General features: G+C 44.4%; 1 protein-coding gene across 5 annotated transcripts in view; it reads right to left on the bottom strand.

The window, feature by feature from the left end:
- Positions 1-21840, bottom strand: part of CACNA1D (calcium voltage-gated channel subunit alpha1 D) — a 2225258-nt gene that overhangs the window by 1506703 nt on the left and 696715 nt on the right. For all 5 annotated transcript variants that reach the window (XM_069643624.1, XM_069643621.1, XM_069643623.1 and 2 more), the window contains exon 5: positions 7623-7768. In XM_069643624.1, the coding sequence (XP_069499725.1) occupies positions 7623-7768 (146 nt within the window). The remainder of the gene's footprint in view (positions 1-7622; positions 7769-21840) is intronic.

Genomic DNA, 21840 nt, shown 5'->3' with positions numbered 1-21840 from the left:
ACACTGGCTCCCAGTGGCTGCGAGGATTAAGTTCAAAACCCTCTGCATTGTCCACAAGGCCTTCTGGGGGCTGGGGCCTAAATACCTTCAACTCTCTCTTCCTAAATATCTTCCTTCCTGAGACCTTCGCTCATCCGTCTCCAACTCCCTCAGGGTCAGCCGCTTCTCGAAGCAACAAGCTGGGGGTAGAACTCTCTCCGCGGCAGGGGCCTCCCTCTGGAACAGCCTTCCTGCCTCCCTGAAACTTGAGGAGAACCATCTCCGGTTCCGGAAGCACCTCAAAACCTTCCTCTTTGCTTCTGCTTTCTCTCTCCCTCTCCCCTGCTAAATTCTTCACTGAAACTACACTGAATCTGAAACTGGGCCACTCTCAGCGACCTGGGTCCTGGGCCCAGCCACTCTCCACTTGCACTGCCTCCCTGGCAACCCCTGCACTGCGGGGCTGTCTCTGTATCCCTACAGCCCCCCCTTCCCAGCTCTTGTCTGCACTTACCTTGCACCTGCCACCAGCTGGCCCTATTTATTTATTTTTATTCTACTTACTTTGTACTGCACTTCCCCCTCCCCTTCCCCTGCACTTCTTCCCTTCCACCTACCCCTGCACTTGCGCGATCTGAATGACACCTGGCCTAGTAGGATTGTTGTCTGTCTTCCCCTTGTTCCCCCCTCCCTGCCTCGTCGCGCCTTGAAACACTTGTGTATAGTCGCGTTACAAATGCCATATCATATCATATCATATCATACCAATTGGGTTTACTGCCAACACCTGTAGTCTTAAGCCTTTTGCAGTGGTCCCTAAGGGAACTGAACAGGTTTCTGCCTAACACTGGTTGTAGAGAACTGAAACCCTTTGCCCTGCCCATGAAAGTATTTGTGCTGTTGATTCTTATAACCTGGTCTTTTTACCCCTTTTTAAGTAACTGAAGTGCCATTTTGCTCCCACTTCAGGGGAGCTGAACTTGTTCAGAAAATGATTGTTTGTGTATGGTAGTGTATTAAAGTGTGATATTGACATGCTTTTGCTAGTGGAATGTTTTCCAAATGATTGTGTAAATAAATGTATATTCTTTTACCAAGAATCCTTGAGTAAGTGTTTGAATCACTGTAACTGCTAGTCCTTTGTGTAACCTGTTGTACTGCAGACTTGACATTGAAAGACACTTTTGCTAAAATATTTCTTGCATTGATTGACTTTTTGTTGTTAGGCATTTGACAAATTGGCAGACCAGAAATTGTACTAAAAGCTTTGCCAATATAATTTTCAAATTCATTGTGTATCATTGTTCTGTGCGCTATGTTTCTTGTGTTTATTAAGTATTCATACTTTGCTGTTGATTAGCACAATTGTGTGTTACGTTCCATTATTTTCGTATCTACTTCATTTCAATTTTTTCACTAATTAAATTTCAGAACATTGAAGAATTTCCTCAAAAAAGACTCTATTTTTCCCCTTTTTCCCAAAAACTTTTTTGTTCTTTACACTCTCAATTACAGGGTAGATTGTGCGAGGATATCCAATGCATAGGATACCTCACTTAAAAAAAATTAGGATTCAATCCTTGTTAAAGTATAAACCATTGGACTCACAGCTTTTGGAACTTTGAGTAATATATGTGTTAGACCTCTGCCATAGCTGTACCACATTTTTTGGGCCTCCCCTATTTTTTGTTAGTATTGCCCTTTATAGCTTTATGTGGATAGACTTAGTGATATGAAATTAAAGTTTGTGGATTATTGGTGTTGGGGAAATTATGTTGCACAGTTAGTTGTTAAGGGGCACAGCAATTAGAGCGGGATGATGCCTCTTGTTTTAGTGGAGTACCTTTGTAATGCTATTGAATATAGAGATAGCTAAGAATGGGAAAATATAGTTTTCACTATTTTTTGTTTTGTATATTGGAGGCAGACAGATCTACATGACCAACTCAGTAGACTATGGTAAGGTCTGTAGAAAAGATATGCATTATTTTCAATTTATTTTATTGTTTAAAGCGCGGACCTGCTCGAGAGCAGCGGATCAATGTACAGAGTGTGGGTATCCAACATTTGGGCTGGCATCTTTTAACAGTAGCGCAATACTGTGTGGTCTGTGCATTTTATGTGTGTCCATTGGAATTAATCCATGGTCAGGTGCTGTTGAAAGAACCAGGTTTTGAGAGATTTGCAAAATTGGAGAATTGTGGGGGCATTCCGAGCCAACACCAGGATCGGGTTCCAGAGGGTGGGTGCATGACAAGAGAAGGATTGTTTGAAGGTTCTCTCTTTGCGGACAAGTTGTGATTCAAGCCGGTTGGTCGAATCGCTGTGCGACGAGCGTGTGCCACCAGGTATGTGGAACTTAGACGCCACATACGCTGGTGTACTACTCGTGACTGCTTTGTACACAATACATGCGGTCTTGAACAGTATCCTGGCTTGGAGTGGAAGCCAATGTAGTTTGCGTAGGATGGAAGTAATTCTGTCACATTTTTGTGCTTCTGTAAAAAGACGTGCTGCAGCGTGGTGGACTGCTTTTAGGGGAGCCATGTGAGCAGCTAGGAGGCCTGTCTGGAGAGCATTTCCTCCATCGATTTGCGAGACCACAAGGACCTGCACTACCGTCTGGAAATCCTGCAGCCGAATGAAGGGTATGATTTTTCGAAGGTTAGAGATTCTGAGCTAGGCTATTTGGGGCCTTCTTGGATATGTGTTTCTGGAAGGGCAGATTGCTGTCTATGGTGAAGACTAAGGATTTTGCTGAGTCAGAGTTGTGGATCACATATTTCTAGGCACATATCATTGAGCCATTGGTGGACAAGTGGATTTTTTAGAGGGCGGACAGATTAGGACCAATTCAGTCTTGGATGGGTTTAGCTTGAGGAAGGCAGTCAATATCCAGGACTGGATGATAGCTAGGTAATCACTGAGATGAATGACGCCCTGCACGCTATTAACTCTCGTGTACAACTGAGAATCGTCTGCGTATTGGTGGAGGGCTATATTGGAATCTTTGTGGAGGCTCCATATAAAAGTTAAAAAGGATTGGTGAGAGGATAGATCCTTGGGGGACTCCACAGGAGAGCTGGGGTCAGTTAGAAAGCAACAAGTTCATCTAGACAGCTTGGTGTCTGTCTGAGAGGTATGAGGTAAACCAATTCAGGACAGTGCCAGAGATTCCCATCCTGTCAGCAAGGAGGGAGAGAAGGATGCAGTGGCTGACTATGTCGAATGCAGCCGACAGTTCAATGAGGACGAGGAGGCATGAGAGGCCCTTATCCATGATTTGGAGAGCATCATCCACTACCTGAATGGTGGCTGTCTCGATGCTACACTTGGAGTGGATCCTTGACTGATAATCATTTCGAAGGTGGAGTTGTTTGATTCTGGGGAGTAGTTGGGCAGCAACTAGTTTTTCCAAGATTTTGCCAATAAAGGGGAGGTTCGTAATGGGCCTGTAGTTGGCCAGGTCATCTGGAACTGGGGTCGTACGAGACCAGTCTTCAGGGTGTCCGGGAATGATCCTTCTGCGAGGGAGGCATTGAAAATGCAGAGGAGAAGCCTGAGCACCATGTGCGTCAATTGTTTAATGATGGAGGCCGGAATTATATCGTTAGAGTAAGAAGTATGTTTGAGGGAGGGAATCATTTTGGGGAATCCGGGGGAAAGAGAGGAGAGAATTCAGTCCAGAGGGGCAGTGTGCATGCCGGAGAGCAGGGGAGCTAATGTTGATTCGATGGTCTCTCAGATTTTGTGTATTTTTTCAATAAAAAGGTGTTGATTCTGCCGTATTTTTCCTGAGTTGCTGGTACATCGGGGTCAGCTGAGGGCTTAATACAATGCTTTAATACTTCAAATAGGGCTTTGCTCCTGTAGAGGATGCCACAATGGTGGTGAAGTATTAAGCAGCTTTGTCCTCGGTAATCAGAATCCTACGGTTTGCGTGCAGAGATTTGAGGTTGGTGAGGTCTCCAGAGTTATGGTTTTTGTGCCAATGTTTCTCTAGGGCTTTGAATGAGCGTTTGTTAGAGGCTAGCTCGGGGGTGTACCATGGGGCAGATGGTTTGGTCTTAGTCTGGTAGGATTTTAGGGGGGCATGAATGTCCACCAGTTTCATAGCAAAGTTGCAGAATAATTCCAGGAAGCCCGAGACATTCCCTGTGGTGGGGAAGTCCGCAAAGTTTTTTTCTAGCTCATTGACTGGGAATGTTTTGAATGCATGGCGTTGAGTGAGAGGATGTTTATCCTGACCTTTGTGATCTGTAGTCAAGTGAATGACTGATATGATAGCAGTATGGTCAGACCAGTCAAGTGGGATAGGGTCTGCACAGGTGATGCAGGGAGATGATGTGAAGAGTAAGTCTAGGGTGTTGCCTTTGTTGTGCGTGTGGGACTGCACAATTTGCTTAAGACCCATTGAAGCGGTCAGTGCAAATATCATGCTCCGAGTGTGTTTGTCAGACTGTGGGTAGTTAAAATCACAGAGGAAGACATTATTTGAATGTACTTATTTGGCAGAGGACAGTAAGTTGGGAGATTTCTGCCATGAAAGAGTCAGTCCTGAGAAGTGGTCTGCAGATGAGGTGGAAGTTGATGGATTCCTAGTCCGATAGAGGGAACGTGCAGGCGAGTGATTCAAAATGAACTTGTTTTGGGAGAGGGGATGTCCAATCGCTCCAGTGGATGATTGCCACTCCACCATTTGGCCTGTCAGCATGTTGGATGCAGTAGCATTGGGGTACGAGGACATTGAAAACATGTGGATAGGATGGGGTAAACCATGTTTTGTTGCAGAACAGGGCTGCAAGGGTGTTGTGCGAGATGAGGTCAGCGATCTCTGCAGCCTAAGCGACTGCTGAGCGAGCACTGATCAACACAAGAGGGAGTGTGCATGTGGTCCACGGGATTGGATAGGGGCCAGGGAAATATTTATGAGGTTTGCTAGGGTAGCTTGCTGGGGCTGCCCAGGGCACTTGACCATTCAAACCCTGGTGAGAGTGGGTGTTGGCTCTGGAGGCAGGAGACACATGGTGATGTATTTTAGTGAGTAGCAGTAATAACGATTAGATTATGGGCAAAATGCAGGATAGACGGTCAGGCCTTTGGCCCCATCAGGCACAAACAGGCACAAATAGGTGAGGTCCTTGTCTAAGCACATCCTTTGCTGAGGACGCCGGCGATGAGGACATCTAAGGAGGACTGATTAAATAGGTGGTGGGCGGAGCAACTGAGTGGCAGGGCCTGGGCATTGTCTGTAGGCATAATTTGTATTGTACACCTTTTGGGATAGTGGTGTTGTCTTCTAGTTACACATTTGGTAACAGAATTCTTTTTGAGAATATAATTGACCTAATTTGGGTAATCTAAAGAGGTTGTTTCTGATTTTTATTGCAAAGTGAATTCAGGACATCATTTGCAGGTCAATAAACCTGTCAGGAAATGCGAAAGTAGAACAGCCCGTTGAGAAGGGCTTCTTGATCAGCTGGGCAGATGTTAAGGCCAGGCAGAGCAGTCGGGTGGCTGATGGAACTGACTGGACTAGGGGACAGATGCATGAAGCCACTAAGTGAGGATGTGGGGGTCACTCAAGCAAAGTCTTGGAAACCAATGTGGTTCTCGGTGCTGCTTTTTGCTCACGACCCACGAGTTCATAATGCAGCATGGCATCAGCCAGCAGTTGAACCACAGAAAGGAGGTATGATTGCTTGGTAATTCCCTTTGTAATACAACACTGTTGTCATAGAAAATAGCTTAATACAGATTTATCAAGTTAATTATACTAATTAGCTTCTGTCTATGAGGTCAAAGAGGGAAGACTGGTACAACAAGGGAAGCCATGTTTTGGCCATTCACATATTTTTAAGAGTGAATAAAAGCCTCAACCTTTCGTGTTAAGTGACGATAGAAGACAGATGTTATGATAACTTGGACATTTCACTAAGTCATGCAGTAACAGATTTGTAAAAGATATATGATACAGCAAGAAAAAGGAGATGATGTAGGAGGAAATTACTAATCTCAGATTACAGAGATAAACCCCTTTAAAGGAGATGTTCTGGCTTCAGCAAGTGCCCTAAGGTCATGCTACAGCAATGCCACATAAATGATCTTGATTTTTGCAGGACCATTTAATACTGCATACATCTGTCCGCATAGTACTGTGTTTCATATCTTTGCCTTTGGATTGGAATCACTTCAAAATTTGTATCAACTGGCCGTGTTATATCAGTGTGAAATAACCCTACGGAAATGTGCACAAATTCATAACCACAAATTGTTAGAATGTCAGACTTCGTGTTTAAGACATTACTGAAATTGACATAGACAAAGATAAATAATGGTACTTGTTGCAGTACTTTGAAGGTCGTCTCTGCTTCAATGAAGTCCGTTAAAAATAATAGTCTTCTACACTAAGATTAAACTTTGTAGGTCTTTCAGGGAGAATCAGATCCCCGGGGGTTTACAAAAGAGATACTTCCCGTCTCCAGCGCTATGAACCTCTAAGCACTCCTGGAATGTATAATCATCAGTAAAACATACTGCTCAAGGTCCTATTTGAAAGTCTGAGAATTTGAAATAAGCATGCAATAAGCATGCGTGGCCAGGAGCCCATTAGAAAGGTGGGTGGGTATACAAAAGGTGGTGCTGGGCAAAAAACGGAAAATCACAGGGATGGTCTGTCAATCGATGCGTTTATAACTTGGAAATGTGTGTTCCTCAGATCATAAGCACACATTCAGTCTCTTCTGAGAGTGAGGACATTGTGTGCTAGTGTTTTGTGCGTCTCTCACTCTCTTTAGCAAATTATTAACTTGAACACCAGGGAGATTTTGCCATTTATCTATGAGGAAATATTATTTACAGAAATGACCCAAGGTCATGAGCGCATCCTCCAGGGGCATTGCTAGGGAACGGCTGAGGGGGCTATAGCCTTGGTCTTTTGGTTGTAGCCACAGATAGAAGCTCAGGGCTACAACCAAAAGGAAAGCTAGCCCTAAGTCCCGACAGACCCAACATTAACGTAGCCCTGCATCTTTTCCAGACTCATCAACACCCCTAGATCGAAACACTAACTGCTCCTTCCTTTGCAATAGAGGTACCAGTGAGGCTTCTTGCAAGAAGAGACAAGTGAAATTGTCCCTATGTACATTAAAGCTAATACACCCCATAAAATGATCGCCCATGATTCAAAGATTCAAAGTGATTGTTTACTACTGCATGCCATCCTTCAAATCAAAGCCAATCATCACTGTTGTTCTAGATGATTCCAGAAACATTGATGTGGGGGAAGACTGGGCTTCTATGGTGCTACTCATAGCAACAGAACACTTATTTAAGAGTAATCTCTTTCAGTCAGTGATGAAAGAGATAAGGGTTGCAGAAGAAAATAACAGACTATGAGTAAAATAACTTGGTTTTCCTAGGGGATGATTGAATAATTATAGGCCATTATTCATCTGTAAAAAAGGATCTCATGTTTGCAGAAAAGAATTCAAGATAAATAACATGTAAAGTTAATTTCCTTAACCCTAAAAAACAACTATACAGCAAATATTGAGTCACACCAAACACAATGCAGGTATAAATATGATTAATAAAATAATGCATTTAATATTTTGCTAAAATAATTGTTTTAAAACACTTACTGGGCACTCCTGACACTAGCCGAAGAGGTCGTAAAACACGGAAGGCTCGTAGGGCTTTGACATCAAAACCACCAGATTTGCCAGTTGAGTGATGGGTTTCTGCTTCTGGCTCTTTGGTTAATTGTTCTAACGCTACACTAAACAATCTGAGAACAAATATAAAAGGATGTTTAACTAACAGAAGAGTCAAGTTTAATAAAAGAAAAAACAATCATGACTGCATATGCTCACTTGAATACCTCCCACTTGAATTCATGAATATTACAACAGAGTATGCAGGATAGTATAGCACTGAACATGTCATTTGAAAACATTTTGCTTTACATCCTGTTTTACCGTTTTTTAATGGCACTGTACAAAGGCAAAGTAATGGTAAGAAAGAATTAGTTACTTACCTGTAACGGTAGTTCTCCAGCATGATAACTTTGACATGCTTGGATATTCTTAGTCGTCACACTGGCAATGCCCAGGTATGCAACAGAAAATAAATTACAGCAATATATTGCATCCACAGAGAGACTTTAATATGCAGCCTCTCCATCTCATATAGATTCCTTTTAGTCCTAGGCTTTAGGCTTTAGCTCCACCCAGAGAAGCTATTTTAGGATTCAAACCCTTAGTCGTGATACTGAAGTCGTTGCCCACTGCAGCCAGTGGAGCTTCAATGGGGAGGTGGGTGAGTCGCATGTGAATCTCTGAAAGATAGCAATGCAGGAGAACTAAATGTTAGAGTTAAGTATCTATTCTTCTCCAGAATTACATCCATGAATAGAACACCAAGCAGTAAGACATGTACCTGCCAGGCACCCTCTAGAGTAGGGTTGTCCAACTCCAGGGCTTGAGGGATGGAATCCAGAGGGGTTTCAGAACATCCCTCATTAATATTAATGAGAAATTTATCTTATGAATATTATGAAGGGTATCCTGAAAATCCAACATGTTTCCAGCTCTAGAGGTCTGGAGTTGAACAACCATGCTCTACTGCCAGGGTCCCCAAAAGGTTGATTGTGAGCGACTGGTAACTCACATGAAGTTTACCATTCGCTCAATCCCATCAGAAATTAAAACAAACTAACAAACAATACCATGCTTTTTTAACTTGAACGCAGCCAGCCCTGTCAGGCTTATGTAACTCCAAAGTCCAGTCCTTCCAATTGGAATGTAGTGCACAAAATTACAAATGATGGCTCATTAGGGCCTTCATGGGTTTATGCACTACTTTTTGAAGGGGAAACATGGACAGTGCAATCCGTGTAAAGGCAGCTTTTCTCAGGCGGGTGTTTCCATCATGTCACACATGCTGCTGTCAGGCTCACTCGACTTGATTAACAGCCAATCAGGGAGTAAGGAGCCAATAAACCATTTCCTTGCATAGATAAAGTACAGGTTTAAAAGTTTTTAAAAAACTAGTCACCACAACTTGACTCTGCAGCCCCTGCATCACCTCGCTCAGTGATCCCTCAGCCTGCTGTCTTTGCCATAGCCTGTGTCCGGATTTATACAACCAACCAGTGCCTGCCTGCCTGTCTGTCTGTCTGTTGCCTTCATCATCAAGTGCAGAACTGAACGACACACCTTGTCCTGGAAACCCTAGATTGGGCTTATGTGCAATCCAAAAACACAAAAGCAGCTGGAACTAAGCAACTGGTTTGCAGCCTCGAGACATCAATGAACCAGATCAACCACGCAGGTTACCTCTGAGCAACCACAGGATCTGGAGTGCCGCTTTTGGCACATAATTCAGACAACTTGCTTTATTTCACACCATCCAGACGCCGGTTCTACTAATTGAAGTGGACGACTCGTCTCAACCCGATCGCAGGCTCGACATCGTGGGATGCAATACATATGGGTACTTCCCACTTTTTTGTTAACAGGGCACCAGTCACATGAGGGGGAGGAACACATCAGACTACACACACAAGGAGACCAGTTACCCCTCAGTTTTACACATTTACTACTACGTGTTACACCTATTGATGACTGGAGTCTAAAAATCCATCAGCACATGTACCAGAGGGTTTATTCATACATGATTAATGATTCACTTGTTTTTGTATCTAAATAAATTAGTCAATAACATGATTCACGTGGAAAACAACAAACAGACGTAGACTACCAAATGGTTGGTTGACGTCGTGAAAACAATGATATAAAACATACTGGGCAGGAAAAGAGTGTTTGAACCATGGGTTAGTACACCAACTGCGTATCTATATAGACAACACCAAAAAATAAAATCAGAGTTTGCAATGATATATATATCTCACATGTTATGCACAAAACAGATACTGTAATGGGTATTCAATATTTTCACAGTGCAGGGGTGTGGTGCATTATGATAAAGGAAGATTCACAATTAATTTAAAAGGGCTATATGGGTAATAAATTACATATTCTATATACTTTGTGTGAAAATGGCTGGAAATCGCCAGACACTCATGCAACATCGTGAGGTCCCGGCTGTTTGATTAAATGTCCCACGATTAGCTGAAAAGGAAAATGTATGCATTATGACAGTTACTAGTAAATCACAAAGATTTTGAGACATAACTAGTTTTGACAAAAATTTGAAAGGAGAACAATTGGCGATAACAAATGGAGATTTGCCATATGCTGCTTCAGACCTCTAAACCAATCCTGACTGGCATGCTGGATTTGGGAGGAGAGAGAAGGGTTACTGTCCAATCCTAGTTGCGAGAACTCTGGCAGGGTTCTTCCCCAAGATTGGAAAATTGGTGGTGTCTTCACTGCTATATAAGGGGGACTGCACTAGGAGGAAGGGACAAAGCTGGTGAAAATTACCATGAATGTTGTTAAAATTCAAAATTCAAAATTAACAAAGCTCACTTCCCAGTGTGCACTGAAAACTATAGCCTATAATTTATTTGAGTCATTATTTTTGTCCTGTTGACCCCTACTTCTTTAAGGAAGATGGGTGTCTTTGTTCGTCAATCAGTCCAAACTTTTTATCCAGCTTCCCCAACACAGGCCTGTCAGTAATTCGAATTGGTTATTTATAACGCACTTAATACCCAGAGGTTGCTAAGCGCAGACCAGGGGATCTGAAAAACAAGCCAGTAAATCACAACCAAAACCAAAGGTTTGGCCGAAATCATAAATGCCATATGTATTTGTACCAATCTTGCAATCCTACTTCTAGCCTTTTAAGCCTTCAGGAAAATCAAAATAGCACAACACTACATTTATAGTGTTGGTTATTTATAAGTTTAATTATTTCTTTAATTGAAATTAGTAGAAAGTGAAGAATTGGGATTGTGTTATTTTCAACTCACTTTTGTGATTTATTTATGGTGAGAGAAGTTGATTGTGTTGTGCCATGGATAAAGTGGTGTTTGACATTTTCTTGCGAATTTCTATTACTTTTAAGTTAAATAAATACCAATTTATTTCCCATACTATGTCCTGGTTCTTGGCTCCTTGTTAGTTCAGTTTGTTGCATAACCCCGAGTAGGGAGGGAAGGAACTCCTGTGTGGAGTGTGGCTCCTCAATAAACCGTTACAGGCTGGATTCCAAACTTTGATTGTTAAGCAGAAGAAAACATACTCTAATGCAGTGGTCTTCAAACTGTGCAAATGTCCCCCGGTGGGGGCCTGAAGGATGCCCAGGGATGGCGTGAGACTTTTAAAAAAGGGATTACAGTGACTGCTTATAATAGAAAATATAGCAGATATGGCATCTGGGGGGGGAAGAGGGGGTAGCAACAATATTTTTACTCTAGCTCCTCATTAAAACGTTTGAATGCCACAGCTCTAATGGGAGCTATCTCATGGTCAGTTATTGTAAATAAAGCAAACAATTTGCTTTATTCACTGTGCTTGACCTTCACACAATGTGCTTCAGTCGATGTTCCATTATACTTTCACTGCAATGTGGATGACGGACAATATTGGCCCAGGTTTTACCACTCTGTAGCTTTGTTAAGGGATACTCAATGTCACATTATAAGAAAAATATAACAATTTACCCAACCCTTTTAAAGCCGGCTTTCACCCAATTATCCAACAGCATTAAAGCAATGTATTTGAATGCAAGAATAACACAATCTACTTGAACATAAGTTTACTGCATAAATACATATTTTTGCAACTTTATTTTAACCGCGGCAGTTACCTTTTGTATATCGGTTACAACTATGATTATTCAAAGCATAGCACGATATGTAGGTATGTAGGTAATATTTACAGAAACTAGGTAAAGAAGTCACAGTAAGGCACAATTAACAAAAAAAGTGGGCGAGGGTGTAGATGGAGACTGAAACACACCCATAGCCAAATTGCATAATCTCGCAATCAATCAATACCTTTATGATTCATTATTTACCCACACATTTTAACAAATATTGTACATGCATTCTTGAGACATCTCTCCATTACACGTCGTCTCCTTATTACTCACAAAGTACCAGATATAATGACCCCCCTTTTCCATTGTGTGCTTCCTCTTTGAACTGTCCATTATATTTCTTAATAAGTTAAGTGCACTCTATACATCATACCCAAATTGCCAACAATAATACACACCTACCCAGCCAGCCAACTAACTCATTGTCACATTCAGTTACATCCACTAGATGGTGATATATCATCACATTTTCTTAGCGTTATGTTTCATTCGCCACTATTCCCAAGTAATCGAATAATCACTGTATCATCATCTGTAATCAACCTTATCAGATATAACACAAGGGTGTTTTCACTTAAGATAGGTTCCTATATACATTGTACATGATATACTATCGACAGTGGCGCAACAGCCATTGTGCATATCGGCCTTTAGTCTCACCCCCAACAAAATCTCGGTCAAAGTTGACCTAACCTCGATGACCTACAGAGCCGTGGCTGGGCAGGACAATGGTGCCTAAACTGTGCTGTTAACAAAGGCCCAGCAATTACTAATGTAAAGCCGTTGTTGGCACCTGCATTCATACACATACATTTTTAGGCAATTGGAATCGTGATGCAGGGTAGCACCTGTATGTCAAAGAAGTGATTGGAGCGATGGGGGAGGGGCATCTCATTCTGAAAGCAGTTCTTAACTGTGTGGTTTCAGAAGTGAAGGAGCGCGTTAAATGCTCATTGAAGCTGCACGAGAATAGTCTCATTAGAATGTGTAAAGACGTTAAATGCCCCCACACAAGTAAGTAGCCTCTAAAGTTAGCCCCGCTCCTGACATTTGAATTGTTAGGCCCCCGAAATGTTAGCGTAGGTTCAACCATGGCTATCCAGTAGGCGTGCAGCCCCCATGCAGAGCTAGCAGCAGAGCCCTTTCGAGTCGAGCTACGCCGCCTAGACATGCTGTTCCGGCAGAGCTAACGTGTGTTTGTTTATTCAGTTCCCTTGTACAGAAGCACCGTGGGTTAGTGCGAGATGGACGAAACAGCGACGGAGTAAATCAATCAATCAATACAGCTGTACGTTTACAGTGGGCACGCAACCAAATCGAACTACCGGAAAAGAAACCCGTCAGGGCCAGAGAGCAGAAGTTAAAAGAAGACGTTTGAAGCTCTTCTAAAGTACATAGTGAGCTGCGAGTACCTGAATCTCGCTGTGGCCCGAAAGATCAGAAAGGAGGTGCGTCATGGGCCACAGCACAGCACCCTCCGAAAGGCTGCATCTCTTTCAAATGGCAAGAAGGAATGTGACAGATTATGCGAGCTGCAGCACTGCCTTCAGTGCTTAGCACGTCTATGGTCGTCCTGAATTCCCATAAGGAATCACTGGAGGCTCCACCCACTCCAGCAGTTTCTGTTACTCTCTGTCAACAGAACATTACAATGGAAGCAATAACTCACTGATGGGAGGCAGTGGCCTAACACAAGATGTGGGGGCCCCCCCTGCGAGCCATGCTGAGGGGGCCCCCCAATTCAGCAACAAATCAAGGGTCGCGCCACACTCTGGGCAAGCCTAGATTATCACACTTGCGCAATACGCACAAACGTGCTGCTGAACGGATATGCCGCACACTGCACTAGGAGAAAGATATACGTATGTGTTTTAATAACATACAGCACACTGGCTGAGAAAAAGTGGCTAAAAAGCCAGAGGGTTTGCAGTTGTTTTGTAGGGTAACACCAATCCAATAGATGCAAGTCACCAACAGAGCACAGGAACATTAAAGCTTTGCTATTAAAAATGCCATGCCACAATGAAAACATGTCCAACTGGCTGCACAAGGTAGACCAGTGTCGACATGTAATAACAATATAGTAAAGCTTGTCAGGCCACATTTAGACATATCTAGATTGGTTGCACCAAAATGGCAGTCGAAGCAATAACACTCATCAAGAATAGAACACACATTCAAGCCTGTGTCTCTGGGGCCTCTAACAACACGGCCAAACTCTTTAAAGTCTGAAAAGAACTGGTCAATCCTGTTGAGGTCTTTACATCTCCTGTACCCTCCTAGGGCCACTGTATGGCTCTGTCATCTCACTTCTACGCTAAAAATCAGGACATCCTGTCCTCCATCTCCTCTTCTTCTCCCTCTTCCTCTCTCGGCCCCCCTTTGGCCATCTCTACCTCTCTTCCTCCTTTCTCCTCTTTCTCTCTGACAACACCTGACAAGGTTTCTAGACAAGTCCGATCTATGAAAGTGTCATCCAAACAGGTGCTCTCCTGCAACACCAGAACCATCAAGAACCATATTGACACCCTCGCTCCAGCCTTGACCGATTTTTGTAATCACTCTTTCCCCTCTCCCATTAAGCACTCCATTATGCACCCACTCCTCAAGAAGCTTTCTGCCGATCCTGCCTGCCCGGAAAACTATCGCCCAATCTCCATCACCCCTTTCCTGGGCAAACTGTTGAAAAAGCTGGCCATCTCCCAGCTTACTCTCCACACGGAATCTGTTGGTTGTCTTCATGTCCATCAGTCTGGCTTCAGTGCCAGAGACACGGAAACTGTTGTCCTGAACACCTGTGAAGTTCTGCTCTCTAACCTTGATTCAAGCATTCCTTCTGTCCTCATCCTCCTTTATTTTTCCTGTGCTTTCGACACGGTCAACCATGCCATCCTGATCAATCGACTCCATGAGAACCTGGGCATCACGGATCAGGCCCTTGAGTGGCTGACCTCCTTCCTCTTGGACTGCCCCTCCCAGGTCCAACCTGGTCCCTTTCTCCCTGCTCCATCCTCTCACTCTGGATTTTCAACCTCTAAGTGGCCCCTTTGATCCACCTGATCTCTACATTCTCCTCTAACTTTCAGTGTTATGCGGATGACACTCCGCTTTCCTTCAGGCTCCCCTCAGACTCCTCTCATCTCTCGCTCATTCCCGACTGTCTCTCCGTGATTCAGGATTGGTGTGCCTCCCACTATCTCTGCCTTAATGTCAGTAAGATGGAGATCCTTCTCATTTGGACTCCAGCACCTGCTTTCCCTCTCTCTCACTCTGGCCGCCCGCCTTGGGCCCTCTTCCTTTGCCTTCCTGTGAGGCAAACAACACTGCTGTCCTCTTTGACTCCACTCTCTTTCTCTCCTCACATCTCAGACGTTGCTAAGAAGTCCCACTACCAGCTGGTCCTCCTCAAAGGGACTCTTCCCTTTCTCACTTTCCCCCAGAAGCTCACTGTCTGCAGAGCCCTGGTTCTCTCTAGGCTGGACTACTGCAACAGCCGCTTTCTCAAGCTGCCTTTCTCTACTATCCAGCCCCTGCAACTAATCCAGAAAAGGACTGCAAGACTTATCCTTGGCCTCAAGCACAGGGATCGTATCTCTCCAGCCCTGACATCTCTCCACTGGCTCCCAGTTGCTGCAAGTATCAAGTTCAAGACCCTTTGCATTGTCCACAAGGCTTTCTGGGCCCGGGGCCCGCAGTACATCCAACGCTCTCTTCCAAAATATCTTCCTTCTCAAGCCCTTTGTTCAGCTACCTACAACTCTCTAAAGGTTAGACGCTTCTCCAGGAAGAGAGTGGGGGGTAGATCTCTCTCCTCTACAGGTGCCTCCCTCTGTAATAGCCTCCCTGCCCCTCTCAAGCTTTAGCAGACCACCTGAAGTTCGGGAAGCAGCTCAAAACTTTCCTCTTCTCCTCTGCTTTCTCTCTCTCCCTCCCCTGCTGGCCTACCTGACCTACCTGTCTGTTGTACCGACTGGCTGCTTGGCTACCCTCAGAGTCTCACTGAGTCGAGACTCTTTCTTGATCAGTCACCCTTGCACTGCCTCTGGTCCTACCATGAACTTAGGGGCTGTAACTTAAACCCTACAGTCCCTTGTTCTCCTTGCACTACCCATAGCTGTGCTGCCCTGACAGCACTTCCTCAGAGCATTGTTGCTCTGTTTTTCCCCTCCCCTCTCCCTTGCACTTGCCCCATCCCTTTCCCCTTGCCCTTCTCGTTATCGCACATGCACGATTTGAATGACACAAGGCCTAGTAAGATCGTTTGTCTTGTCCTCCGTCTATCTTCCATGTCGCGCCTAGAAACACTTGTGTGCAGGTGCGTTATAAATGACTTCTATCATATCATTTGCCCAGAAAAATATACAATGCTGCAGTAAGAAACGGCTGACTGGCAGCACCCAAATGGCAGTCTAGCCAGGTAATTTACTTAGCAGGACGGCTTTATCATAAATGCCCCATTAAAAAAAGTCATACCAAACTGAGGAATGACTAGACTGGCTGCACCAAAATGCCTCTCTAGCCACTAATACCACATATCGTGCCTGCTTAGCCTGGACATGGACAGCCATTATAATTTGTCCTATAATCCTGCCCCCCCCCACACATGCGCTCTCCCTCCCACCACAACCTCCAAAATCAGCTCCTTGGCCCAGAATTACCTCCATGTCCCTCTTCCTTGCCCCAGAGCTTACGGTTGAGGCTCCTTGCCTCATAGGTATGTACTGGGATGAGGAAGAGTGGGACTAGGAGTAATGAAGATTACATGTAGCTAAATCAAGCATTACTTCCATGTACCTCTACCTCATCCCAGTACTTGTGTATGAGGCAGAGTGCCTTATACACAAGTACTGTCTCATACACACTGGGACGAGGAAGAATAGGGCTAGGAGTAATGAAGATTACGGCATTAAGCACAAGTATTGGTGCAACACCATTGAGTTGACTGGGATTCAGCACTACCCCCCCCCTGAAATGTTGGGCTATGTTGACCAGACCTGGCTGACCTTCAGAGCAGTTGCCAGACAGAAAAGGACACAAATGTTAAACGGCACCTGGCTTTTTCTGTTAACAAGAACCCACCAATTACTAACATAAAGCAATTCACTGGTACTACCTGCATTCAAATGCCAAATTTTTTAGGGAATTGAAATTGTGATGTGGGTTTAATACTTGCATGCCAGGGGAGTGATTGGAAGGGTAGAGAGGGAACAGGAGACCACTCATTCTCGCAGCAGTCCATAAGTGGGTGCTTTAAACCTTAAAGGAGAGAGTTAACTGCTTGTAACATTGAAGCTGCACTAGAATAGTCTCATAAAAATGCATAAAGACATTAGATGACCCAAACAAATAGGTTTGCCCCTCCCCCACCGCCCATGAAGTTGGCACCCCTCCCAACATTTGAAGGGTTAGCCCCCCGAAATGTAGGTTTTGTTGCGCCCCTGAACGCAAGCACACACACCATTCACAATATACACACACGCACACCCAGCCATCCATACATTTAAGTGTGCATTCTTTCACCATACTGGCACACCCAGGCAGCCATCCATACATTTAAGTGTGCACCCTTTCACCATACAGGCACACCCAGGCAGCCACCCATAAAAGTACGTGTGCACCCTTTCACCATACAGGCACACACGCCCAGGCACCCACCCATACATTTAAGTGTGCACCCTTTCACCATACACTCACACAGGCAGCCACCTATACATTTAAGTGTGCACCCTTTCACCATACACTCGCACAGGCAGCCACCTATACATTTAAGTGTGCACCCTTTCACCATACAGGCACACCCAGGCAGCCACCCATAAAAGTACGTGTGCACCCTTTCACCATACAGGCACACACGCCTAGGCACCCACCCATACATTTAATTGTGCACCCTTTCACCATACACTCACACAGGCAGCCACCTATACATTTAAGTGTGCACCCTTTCACCATACACTCGCACAGGCAGCCACCTATACATTTAAGTGTGAACCCTTTCAACATACACTCACACACGCACACATCATGGGGCTGAGGGGAGCCCTAATACTTAAAAAAGAAATTGGGCCCCATTACAACTATGCCGGACTGTAAACAACGGTGCTGGTAAGCTCACCGGCACTGTTGTTTCAGGGCCGGCATATTAAAGCTCTGTGGGCGGTTGCCGTCCTGCCCAGCAGGTCAGACCTGCCGGGCAGAACAGCACCCACCCGCATAGTTGTCACGGAAGCACCAGCACCGTTATTAATAATGCCGGTGCCTCTATGGTCCCCATTCCCATAGAGTCTGATAGGACTTTATGGAAATGGGGACTTACCATTTGCCAGCGCCTGACTTCCCAGACCGCCGGGGTTGTAATCCCCCGGTGTTACCGGGAAGTCGGGCGCCGGTAAATCATTATGGATCTGGCGGCAACCTGCTGGTAGCAATGGCACGGTTTCCTCCAAACCTGTAATGAAGCCCACCATTTCTTTTGAAGTCACTGACTCCATAAAGAAATTATTTCTGTTACAGAAATCATTTCTTTATAAATGCAGAGGGAATTCAAAAAGGAAAAAAAAAGAGAACATGTGCTGGCGGGGCCCCCCGCACCGCGGCTGCTGCAGGGGCCCATGTTACGCCAGTGATGGGAGGGAGGGGGACCATTAGCAGGGGCCTTTACCCCTTAAGAAATGGGGATGGGGTGATGAGAAGGATGCATAATGCAGCATGCTGTGTGAAATAAGACTATGCGGGTCATTACGAGTTTGGAGGCAGCCATGGTGCTATTAGCACCATGGCTGCTTCCAAACCCAGGTCCGGGTAGACAGAATGGGGACTTACAGGGTCATTCCGACCTTGGAGGACCCGGTAGGTTCCCATTCTGAATACTATTCCCCATTCCCATTTGAGCCCCCATAGGGCTCAATGGGAATAGGGAAGGAGCTAGTAACGGGCCCGCAAATAGCGGGCCCGTTATTAGCTCCATGGTCCCTTAATGGGTCCCGCTAAGGATGGCTGGTCAGACCATCAGAGTTGGAACAGAATGTACCATAAGTAATCTGTAATATGTACATGTAATGTCAACCACTTGTGTATCTGGGAAATATGTATTTGGATCAGAAATAGATTTGTGTGCAATTTGACAAGGGGAGGATCCTCTGACCATAAACCTACCTCATCACTCTGACTCACAAATCAGTTCCCTCAATTAAGGGAGAGAGGAGAACTGGGCCAATGATAAGTTGAGAGGGTTGGGCATGCAGAATGAGCCGACCCACCCATTTTCTAAACACATAAAAGGAGACTGTGCAGGACAGGTAGGGACATTCACTTTCCACTTTCTTGCGGGACGCTTTGCCGGGAGACTCTTGACTTCATATCCATCAATCTCCAGAAGGCAGAATTATCCAGAGAGACCAGACCCAGACCAAATCACTGAGAGCTGACCCAGATCGCTGTGCGCAGAACCAGTACCCAGTGGCGAGAGAACCGCAGCCAATCCTGACCCGATCCGTAACGAAGTCGCATTCCTGTCCAAAATATAGTGTGAGTACTCAGCCAGAACTGTGCAAAACCAATCTCTTAGTTTAAAATAATCTAATTCAAACTATTTTAACCTATCTAGAACTACACCATAGCATTGTGTGTCCTTCTGTCTCTTTAAAGCTGCAAAACTGTCATCTGTCATTCTGAAACTATAAAATTTCATTTCTGAAAATCTACCTCCACAAAATCGTCCGTATCTCCTGAACTGTTTTGTGCTACTCCTTATGTAATTGCGCTCGACGCACACGACTAAATTGCCGCGATTTGCAATTTGGCTCAAATTTATTAACGTGTCAAAATAGCAGCTCCTTGCTTTCCTTTGCTGAAATTCGTTTGCAACCTGACAATCATTCATAGAGCATTGCTAAAGTGATCCTGAACTAACTTAAAGTAGCTATCACCCACCCTGAACCTCTAGAGGGAATTAAAATCATTTTTAGCCTATTTTTCCCCTCTTTGCTTACCACATTTAAAGTACTTTGCCTGTGTTTAAAATCATCCTTGTGATCTAAGCTTGCTAGGGGGGGAACTGAATTCGGATTCTACTGTGATTGTATTCCTGAAGACTGTGTGTGTTACTTCCACCTCCTTACATTGCATAGAGGGGGGGTGAATTACCAAAAGGGGAAAAGTGATTATATTATGTTTTGCTGAAATCATATCAAGTTTATTCCTGTGTTGCTTCTTTTCCACCTTGCATTTCCTTGTACCATATAAAGCATTCTCAGCTACCTTATCCTCTATACTACTCCTAAGTAATGAAACCAGTGTGCTAGTATAACATCATCCATTGTTGATCACTCACTGTCATATAAGTGTGATATCAAATATTAATTTATTATAAAAGTGTGATATATATCTATTGCTTAATTTTTCAAATAAACCTTTTTAATTTGCAAAAAAAAACCTACTTCTTGGCTCAGTGGGGTCAGGGGGATTCTAAGAGAGGGGCGTGATACAAGGGTTCATCATCCAGATTATAACTTGTCATAAAAATATATAAATTAGGGCTTCCCTTGAGCAATCCCAGACAAGGCACCGACTTAGTGGGACTGCTTGATTGGAGTCTTTAACACATTACTGTGAAGTCGCTTATGTCGGTGTTAACGCATACACAAATTAGGTTGTGTGCATATATTTTGCTCCATAGGGCCTACACAGGGCTCTAATAAATGAGTGTCCTGCATAAATATTGGTTTTACAGTTTTGTTATTTTTTATGCTGTGCCTATGTTAAGGGAGTCTCTGTTAGGGAGAATTGTTGTCCATTCATGTAATAACATACATAGTTGAAAGGTTCACTGTATCAAAAAGAAACTGTACTTAGTGACAATAGATGTGAGTTCAACATTTTTGCATATGACCAACATCTTGAAAATCAAAGTATCCCATGTCATTGGGGAAAAAGAACACACTGTGAGAATGTAAAGTGAGGAGACGGATGAATCTGTGTCTCCTGTGCCCGGCTGAAGTCTGACCTTATATTCGGTCTACGTCTAGATACGATGTTAGGGATTTAGGAGGCAGCACAAAAGAAAGCCCGTGGAAAGTCTGGGTGAGTGTGCTGTTGACGTTTCGGCAGGATAGGTTGATAGCCTTCTTCTTGGGCCAAAAAAGTCAGAAGACTCACTGGTCGCGCTTCCAGTGAGCGCAGATGAACGCAGTGGCTTCCAAAATGTGGCAAGTGAGGAAGCAGGTAGACGTTGCATGGGTAGAAGGGGTAGCCAGGAAGATGGAAAGCCTCCTCGGCTTCAGTTGTCCACTGGAATTTTTTGTTGCTTTTCCTTAGTAATGACGGGATGGGATGCACGATTTGCGAAAATCCTGGGATGAACCGGCGGTAGAAGTTTGCAAAACCCAGCATACTTTGAACTCCTTTGAATGAAGTTGGGGATGGCCAGTTCAGGATAGCATCTACCTTGTGTACATCCATTTGGATTCCATTCGGGCTGAGAATAAAGCCCGGGAATTCCACCTCGGAGACGTGGAATGAGCACTTTTCGAGCTTGGCGTAGAGATGGTGTTGGCAGAGTTTCTCCAATACGGATCGGACGTGTTTAACGTGGTCCTGCTTTGATGCGGAATACACTAGGATATCGTCGATGTACACTAGAGCGCAGACATCAGTCAATTCCCGTAGGACATCGTTCATGAAGTATTGAAATGCAGCAGGCACATTGCAAAGGCCTAAGGGCATTACTTGATATTCGTACAAGCCGTATTTGGTGCGAAAAGTGGTTTTCCATTCGTCCCCCTGTTTTACACGAACAAGGTGATACGCCCCCCTCAGGTCGAGTTTTGTGTAGATTTGAGCATCTTTGACTTGATCAAGCAATTCAGGGATCAGTGGCAGGGGGGTAGCGTTTTTTTACGGTAATCTGGTTCAGTGCGCGAGAGTCGTTGCACGTTCTGAAGTCCCCCTCCTTTTTCGGTACGAAGAATAGAGGACTGGCTGCTGGAGACTTCGAGGGACGGATGAACCCGTTGGCCAGGTATTGGTCAAGATAGGCCTTCAGCTGCTGGTTTTCTGGTTCTGTGAGTGCGTAAA

The sequence above is a fragment of the Ambystoma mexicanum genome, chromosome 2p (genome assembly GCF_040938575.1).
Source record: "Ambystoma mexicanum isolate Mex_15411 chromosome 2p, UKY_AmexF1_1, whole genome shotgun sequence".
NCBI lineage: Eukaryota > Metazoa > Chordata > Amphibia > Caudata > Ambystomatidae > Ambystoma > Ambystoma mexicanum.
The sequence above is the reverse complement of the archived record's forward strand: the minus strand, read 5'-3'. Positions and strand labels throughout refer to the sequence as shown.